Source organism: Dendropsophus ebraccatus, chromosome 1, assembly GCF_027789765.1.
Source record: "Dendropsophus ebraccatus isolate aDenEbr1 chromosome 1, aDenEbr1.pat, whole genome shotgun sequence".
Classification (NCBI taxonomy): Eukaryota; Metazoa; Chordata; class Amphibia; order Anura; family Hylidae; genus Dendropsophus; species Dendropsophus ebraccatus.
This window is the reverse complement of record NC_091454.1, coordinates 47262785-47271769: the sequence shown is the minus strand read 5'-3', so window position 1 is coordinate 47271769 and position 8985 is coordinate 47262785. Positions and strand designations below refer to the sequence as shown.

Below are 8985 nucleotides of genomic sequence, written 5' to 3'. Positions count from 1 at the left end.
ATGGTGATAGTTTAGTATCTGACTAAATGTATTAGAACAAAAGGGATTGTTTGATTTATTTTTCATCATTTTTTTTTATGAAATGGTTTTCTATACTTGAAGTGATTTTACACAGTGATGTATTTGCAAATACACATATGTAAGCATATTACCTGTTGTTGTCCTATGACAATATAATGAATTGGGTTGCTTACTGTATTTTTTACTTTTTTTATCCATAAAATAAAGATAAATTTTTGATATTATAATTTAGGATTAGTTGTCCAGCATAGAGGAAGCGGTATCCCTGAGGAAGCGGTATAAGCGAAACGACGTTGGAGTGTGAGGTGGGAGGCCTGAGGCTTTAGGGATCTAATCCCCGGGTAATTTTGTTGGCGTGCATTTGCTTACATGTGGTGAACAGCCTATGGTTTACATATTTCAGCACTTGCACTTTATTTTCTGTTTAACAACCGGGCTGCAATGAGTTACCTTATTTATACCTAATATTTGCACTTGCACTTTATTGTTAACATATACCTGTCCTCTTGTATGGTCTCCCACCTCCCAGGTCTTGGTTTTAATTTTTTCCTTTCCCCTTTTTTTGCGATGTTTTTAATAAAGCTTTGGACATTTACAATTAAAATTTTAATCAGATTTTTCTTACTGTTGCCAGATGTGTTGATAGGTGTTGAGTTATTATGGTGATAGTTTAGTATCTGACTAATTGTATTAGAACAAAAGGGATTGATTTATTTTTCATCATTTTTTTATGAAATAGTTTTCTATGCTTGAAGTGATTTTACACAGTGATGTATTTGCAAATACACATATGTAAGCATATTACCTGTTGTTGTCGTATGACCATCTAATGAATTGGGTTGCTTACTGTATTTTTTACTTTTTTTATCCATAAAATAAAGATAAATTTTTGATATTATAATTTATGATTAGTTGTCCAGCATAGATTTACAGTGTAGGGTATACATGTGCTCAGGTTGTTAGGGCATGACTGCGAACCTTTTAGCAGCTGCACTGTTAGTGAAGGTCCTGGACAAGCCATCACAATCTACTGACCTCAACATCATTTACTTACTTTGAACAGAACTCAAACACGCAGTTCATACTAAACAACCAAAGAATTTACAAGATCTGAAGGCTTACTGCCAAAAAGAATGGGTAGCCTTAGCACTAGAAAATAAAGGGCATCATTCACAACTACCATGCAAGCCATCATTGATGGAGGAAATCACAATAGTAGGAACTAACAGTATGCAAACTATTGAACAAGCCCGGTTTATTTTTTTTCTTAATAACACTTGTTTAAAGATTGTGTGATGTTTTAACAAAATATTCTAGATGCGTTTTGTGTGATCATTTATTGTTACTTGTTTGGGGTTTTTAAACTTAAGAGCTCAACTGTATATAATTGGCAAATGGCAATATTGTCTATTGGTTCAGCCTTCATATAACCAGACAAAAAATATGCAGTATTTTTCTATCCCACTAACCCACTGTTTTCTACACTACTACACTTGAGTAAATTATAATTTCAGGAACATATGTAAAATGGGTTCAGTCGGGGTCAAATGTATGCTACCACTATGCAAGCATCATTACTGCCATAGGCCCAGTTCACACTGAGCAAAACAGGCAGAATTGAAGAGGAAAGTTTACTGACTGAAATTCTGGCGTATTGATTTTGCACATAATTCCGCACAATTTCCGTGCAGAAATTGCATGGAATTACACGCAAAATCAGTACGCCAGAATTTCAGTCAGTAAACCTTCCTCTTCAATTCTGCCTGTTTTGCTCAGTGTGAAATCCTTTTTAAATTCAGCGCCATTTCCGCACGGGAATGGTGCTGAATATTTAAAAGGCGTAAAATTAAATCTTCATTGATTTTCAATAGAATCAGTCTAGCCGAATCCGCCCCAAGAATTGACATGTTAATTCTTTTAGACGGAAAGCGCATCCGTGGCAGAATTTTCTGCGCAATTCCTCAGTGTGAACAGTAGAGCAAAAATTCTTATTAAAATCAATGGAAAATCAATCTGCAGCTATATTTAGGCGGAATTTCAAACGGAATGGGCGGAAAATTGATGCGGATTATGCTCTAAATTCTGCCTGTTTTGCTCAGTGTGAACTGGGCCATATAGTGGACTGAGGCTAGGTTAGCACAGGCACTGCAGAGTATTACCACACTGCAGACTGGATGAGAAAATTCAGTACTGAGTTTAATAGTATAACACATCAAGCCTACTGAATTGCATAGGGATACAGTGTAGCCCGTGAATCTAATAGCATCATGTATACCGAGCCCCCTGAATCTAATAATATCATGTATACCGTGCCCCCGGAATCTAATAGCATAACAACTTGAATTTAATAGTGTCAAACACAGCATCCAGAATATGTAAGTGTCACACACCATGCCCCTTGAGTATAATAATGGCACTATGGGTATAACAGTGAAACATGCAGAGCCACAGACATCATGCACACAGAAAGTGATGCACCATAGGTAAGGAAAAAAAGGAAAATTGGCCGCACATCTATGACTCTATTCACACTGCAGGTTGCACGCTGCTCGTGGTTTGAGTACAGACAAAAAAACAGAAGGTGCAGCAGCAACCCACAGGTGCAAGGGCATACCGTATAGACTCCTCCCAGCGTACACACGGTAAACACCTGCTCTGTAGATATTAAAAAATGCGGATCTTAGCAAACTATTTTTTAATATCTACAGAGCAGGTGTTTACTGTGTGTACGCTGGGAGGAGTATATACGGTAAGCCTTTGCACCTGTGGGTTGCTGCTGCGCCTTGTTTTTTTGTCTGCACCACAGGTAAGGCACAGCTATAATTGATAATACTACAATGGTGCCCCCTAAAACATGACAGCACCAAGCACAGTGCCCCCAAAAAATTATTGCTACTGACATAACAGTAAAATTAGCATCCAATACAATAAGGATGCAAAACATTAATGTCAGGAGGATTAGCCTGTGCGTAATGACTAGCTTATAAGTATTCCTTAACATGTGGGTCTCCAGCTGTTGCAAGACTGTAACTCCCATCATGCTCAGACTGCTGAAGTTGTAGTTTTGACCCACAGGTTGGGAAACATTAGTACTGCAGTGCCGCAGTGCAGTAAATGTGCAGTGTTTTGAGGTGTAGACATGTGACTTTTGACCTACCTGACCTTTCTGCTCTAGCGCTGTCATCCTCTCTACATTTAAAGAATGAGCAGACATAGTCAGAGAATGCACCAGACTACAGCCTGGATCCGGAACTAGTTTCCAGTAGTCAGATAAGGAAGATGACACATGGTGAGGAGAGGGGGCAAGCACACGCAGACACAGCATCACCGCACATAGACATCTCCTCCTCCAGGAGCAATGTAACACAAGCCTGCCCCATCTAATTAATATTCATCCAACGCTCTGTAGAGTGCTGTCCCAATATACATTAGAAGGGACAGATAGCTGCACTGAAGGTGGTAGTCCCGCTGCCTAGTGCACCAAAGCGCATTATTTACTAATCTAAAAAAACTGCTAAATTCCCCAAACCAGAGCCATTATGTACCACTGATTCACTGTGTTGTCCAGGCTAAGAGCCCTATTACACCAACAGATTATCTGACAGATTTTTTTTTTTTAAAGCGTAACTATAATTTCAGTAGCCAAAAAATGAAATTCCTCAAATAAAAAGCCCATGTGTTACCCTTTAAAAAGAGCCCTAAACGTTGATAGTGTGTACGCTCACTGAGATATCCCCAGTTGTTTGGCTCAGAAAAATAAATGAATTCTTCTCCTGGCTGACTGAAAATGGGCGTGGCCTATCCCTCATCTCCCTGGCTGCGTCCCTCCATTCTCTGACCAGCACCTTAGCAGATGTATCACACACAGTGGGATTAGATACAGCCCCAGCATACAGTATAACAATGTAAGATTAGATACAAAGCTCCAGCAGATGGTATCACACAAAGTGGGATTAGATACAGTAATCTGCTCTCATAACACTGTAGGATAATGTCTGCAGCAGGTGCCCCCACCTCCATGGCTGACATCTGATAGTGAGTGTTATATGTACTATGGAAGGACTGCAGCTGTGTTTTGCTTGGACTTGTGGTCCTCCCCTCAGTGACTCACCCACTCTCCCTCATGCAGTACATTGGAGTCATGGCTGGCATGTCCCCCCTGGGTGAAGCACTGGGTACTTGTCCCTCCATCCAGCTCTTCCCCCTACGCTGCTCCTCACACACAACACCCTCAGCTCTGCTAAGTCACCTCTGTGAGGGGAGGGAGGAGAACGTGCTGCTAGGAGGGGGGGGGGGAGGTTTTGTTTATGTTTCTGTCAGGGCTGTTATCCGATGCTGCTGTCAGAGTCCGTACACTAGGCACAGATCTCCAGGGAGGGGGGGTGTCCAGCAGGAATGCAGAAATAACTCAGAGCCAGACAGAGCTGTAAGGGCATAATCAGCCTTATGTATTTAAAAAACTGTTCATTTTAGGTTATTAATGTATATTGCAAAAATTCTTATGCCCTAAGCTAACTAAAACTGGAAGGTCAAAATATGTTATAGTTATGCTTTAAGCCAAAGCCAGGAATGGATTTAAAAAGAGGAGAACTCTCAGTCTTTCCTTTATTACCCATCCTCTATTTATACTCCAGTCCTGGCTTTGGCTCAAAGAAATCTGTTAGATAATCTGCTGGTGTAATAGGGCCCTAAATCAGACACTATGCGCCAACACAAAAGGGAGGTAACCTGTACTCCGAAACATGGAGAGGCAGTGCAGTTTAGTTATTATGCATTGAGGGCTTGGAGGCCACTAATTGCAATGTTTGAGGAGGAGCTATCAGGCTACCACAGAAAAGACTGGCACAGGCAGTGGCAGGGTGAAAGCCAATTCTTCCTGAGGACGTCACATCATGCAACGAAACACGTTGAAGAGGCATGGATCCAAATTTTTAAATAGCAACTGTTCATGTGATCTTAGGCAGGGATCTGCAGAATCAGCATTATAAAGTATATTGGAAGATCTAACATAGGTCTCCAGCAATTTACATTTTCAATCACACAGCACTCATGTTTTTTTTTGTTTTTTAGTTTGATACTGTCCTTTATTTTAAACAGAACAATAAAAGTTATACTTTAGGACTGAGGTTTAGCCTGAGTGTCTGTGGGTTTGATGCCAATGCTGGAAAGTGGGTACCCCTGGCCCACCTATGGGAGAATTTTTTTGTTGGTATACAAACTGAAATCTGACCTGGTCACTGGAGATTAGAACATCTGTTTCTCCCCTGGAGATACCACGGCTACTCAGACACTCAGCGATGGTAACAGAGACTCTACTCGCACAAATAATTTGGTAATTTTCTTCTTACCTCACAGATAATCTGATTATCTTGAATCCCAAGAATTTTGACACTGGTTGCAGTGAGGCAAGACTAACAGGATGTGTGATCACCAAAATCTTGATGGTCAGTCAAGTAAAGAAGATCTCCAAAAATGCCCTGATGAGCCAGTCATCCAAGTTTGGAATGACAAAATACCCAGAGTTCCAAGGTGGACTGCAAGAAGGACTACCACTATGGTCAATACTCTGGGGGCAGTTGACAGGCAAAATGGAAGACATGTAAACTTGTACATGTTTATATGAAAGTATGTAAATAAGCATCCTTGGGTTCTAGCAACAAAAAGAAAATCAGCCAGGAGGCGCCATGTACAGAACAGGTTTGCATTCTGCACCCACTCTATACAATGTTGACGGCTTACGTGCATAAATACATGTATACATGCTCATCCTGTTTAAATGAATTATGTATTTTTCATTTAATTATGGGTTTTATACTCTTAAATGGGCACTATTACCAGGAAAGCAAATATACATATTTGCAATTTCCCCTATTTTCTATATTAAATACAATGCTATAAAATCAGACACTAGGCAGAACATTTATGAAAACCAGTGTACTCATATGCTGGTCTTACATCAGGCTTCACTTCCAACTGCCCCACCGGATTCACTAAGAGGCGCAAGCAGCCTGACCTGCTCCTGCCGCATGAGGGGTGCAGAAATCTACACCTGCTCCTGAGCATGTGAAGATTTCTGCCATGATTTACACCTGCGTGCAGGCTTAAATCATGGTAAATCATACTTTCCCCATCGGCTAAGTGGGGAATACGGCTGTTGTACACCAGAGAGAAGGGGTGAATCTCCGCCTCCTTCCTGGTGTATGCCAGGGGCGCAAGTTTAATAAATCTCCAACATGGTTTCTCACTTTTCTTCACGCATTCCCGCCTCAGTTATAATGTGTTTTACATAAAGCTAATACATTGTTCCATTCTAATTTTTGTATATTTCATTTAAATATCCCCTAAAGTGCCAAAATATACACAAATGAGAACCAAAAAAAGGAATAGTTTTGTCGGGAGCTATAACTGATGCACTACAAACTGCTCCTAAAGGGAATTATGTGCAATCAAAATGATACCTACCCTTTATGGCTCTGTTCATATGGGCCTAGTAAATTCTATTTTTCTGTTCTGACATAGGACCCCAAAATGTATGTGAACAGAGCCTAAAGTCAATTAGTATAAACAGATCCAGCACAGCTCTAATCTAAATGGAAGCCACAATGTTACATTATTACTGCAAACAATCTTCTAAGAATTTCCAGCATTTTCTTCTAGCTTCAATAATTTTAGAGTACATTGTATATATACACAACTCCTGAAACAATACGACCACTACTGAATGATTGATCAAAAAAAGAGGAACAGCGATTTGTCATATCAGATATGTAAAATTCACCACCTGTTTGGCTTGTTTTACAACAGAATTTATCAAACCTACTTTTCCTGTGTATATTTATCATGTCTTTTATTGCATACAGTGAGAGGAAGCTAAATTTCCATGTATGGAACAAACCGTGTAATGTTGTATAATTGTCCTCTGGTATAGTATTTAAGATCATCAAACGTTGGAAACTTGGACTGAGAAAAGAGAAAATCCATCAAACGATGGGAATAATAAGAATCACAGACAGTGGTCAATAATCAAATGTATATTTTTTTTTACTTTCTGGTATCAAATAATGATTTGTAGCAAACATGAGCTGCATATTTTGATAAAAGTGAAGTACTGTAAAAACAAGGCACATTTCTTCAGTATGTTTCATATGTAGATTCCAAAAGACAGTCACAAAAATAGTATAGGCTTTCAATTTTAGATTTCCACAAAATGTGAGATACATTGTAGTGATACAATTTCGTACTGTATACTGTATTGTGTCTTCGTGATTAGTCTTGCGAACGAGACAACAAGAATGATTACACATATGTAACAGGCAAAAATAATTTTACATAGAAAACTAGTAAGATTTTGCATTGACACTATAAAGAATGAGACCTCAAGAGCAGTTAGAGGAGCATCTCTGGAGCAGCAGGTTATGGCACGTGTCACATACTCGGACAGGCTTAGGGTATGATGGCAATGAAAGTTCATTACTTGAGCAGGTGTTGCAAAAGATATCTCCGCAGTTTCGACAATGATGCTAAAGGGGGAAAAAACGCTAATAGGTAACTCAATAAGACACCAGTATTTCTGCTCTCTTCATGCCGAGTTATATCACTGATTTACAACCAATACCAGGAATTAGGAAATGCCTTCCATGTTAAGATCCTGTGTTTTCTATTTATTTAAAAAAACAACTTTTTTGGACCACTACATGGCTTTTTTGTTTTCTACATGAACAGACCAGCGTAGGGATGCCGATGGCAATGTCCTTTATTTGAACCACCGCATAGGTCTAGGGGTTAAACTGCAAAGAAATTTTTAAAAAATCTCCAAAAAGTTTACCTTTCGTCTTGAAATAGAGAACTCTTTGTTACATTGCTTGCAGCCAGTTGCTTCATCATCCTTTAGCCATGTATGGCCCTTTAAACAACGGAAAGAAACTTAAGTCCCACACTTCTACTATCGATTGCTACAAAGAATGTAATCAGCCATGTACACAACTGCTACAGATTGCTTCTCCTCAATACAACTGGAGGAATGGGATACATAAAACTGAATCAAGGTCTCAATCAAAGGATTATAGATTCTATTTTTTTCAATAACAGTTAATTGAGCGACAGATTCAAAGTCTGATGACAAACTGAAATAGGTTTAATCGATTTGTTTAGGGTTTACCTTTCTTATTGTACCTTAAAGCGACTCTGTACCCACAATCTGTCCCCCCCCCAAACCACTTGTACCTTCAGATAGCTGTTTTTAATCCAAGATCTGTCCTGGGGTCCGTTTGGCAGGGGATGCAGTTATTGTCCTAAAAACAACTTTAAATCGGGAAGCGCTGTGTCTAACGGCCGGGGCTTACATTCGTATATGCATTAGGCTGGCACCACCTCTCTGTCCTTCCTCCCCACCCTCCTCATCATTAGGAATGATCCAGGAACATTTACTGCTGTTTGAGCTTTGCACAGGTGTATTAACGATCCAGCCCATGTTCATTATGCACACAGGTGGGGAATAGGAAGCAATCTGCCTCGAGCATTCCTATTGATGAGGAGGGTGGGGAGGAAGGACGGAGAGGTGGTGCCAGCCTAATGCATATACAAATGTACGCCGTTAGACACAGCGCTGCCGGATTAAAAGTTGCTGTTATGACAATAACTGCATCCCCTGCCGAACGGACCCCAGGACAGATCTTGGATTAAAAGCAGCTATCTGAAGGTACAAGTGGTTTGGGGGGGTCAGATTGTGGGTACAGAGTCGCTTTAAAGTGACTGTACCACCAGGCCCAGGCTGAAGCACTGGAGGTGGGCTAACCCACCCTTAGTGGGAAGAAACTCCAGCCCCTCCATGGTGTGAACCCTAACATAGAGGGACTAGGGTTTCCTCCCACTAAGGGTGGGTTGGCCCACCTCCAGTGCTTCAGCCTGGGCCTGGTGGTACAGTCACTTTAAGATTGGTATAAATGTAAAGCTTACTTATCAATA

The 8985-nt window shown here is 40.2% G+C and overlaps 1 protein-coding gene across 1 annotated transcript in view; it reads right to left on the bottom strand.

Annotated features, from left to right (window-relative positions):
• Window positions 1-7039: 7039 nt before the first annotated feature.
• Window positions 7040-8985, bottom strand: part of LOC138792706 (RUN and FYVE domain-containing protein 1-like) — a 51190-nt gene continuing 49244 nt past the window's right edge. Inside the window, exons 16-17 of the mRNA XM_069970430.1 lie at window positions 7847-7924; window positions 7040-7541 (exon numbers count right to left, since the gene is read on the bottom strand). Coding sequence (XP_069826531.1) covers window positions 7398-7541; window positions 7847-7924 — 222 coding nt within the window. The 3' untranslated portion in view covers window positions 7040-7397. The remainder of the gene's footprint in view (window positions 7542-7846; window positions 7925-8985) is intronic.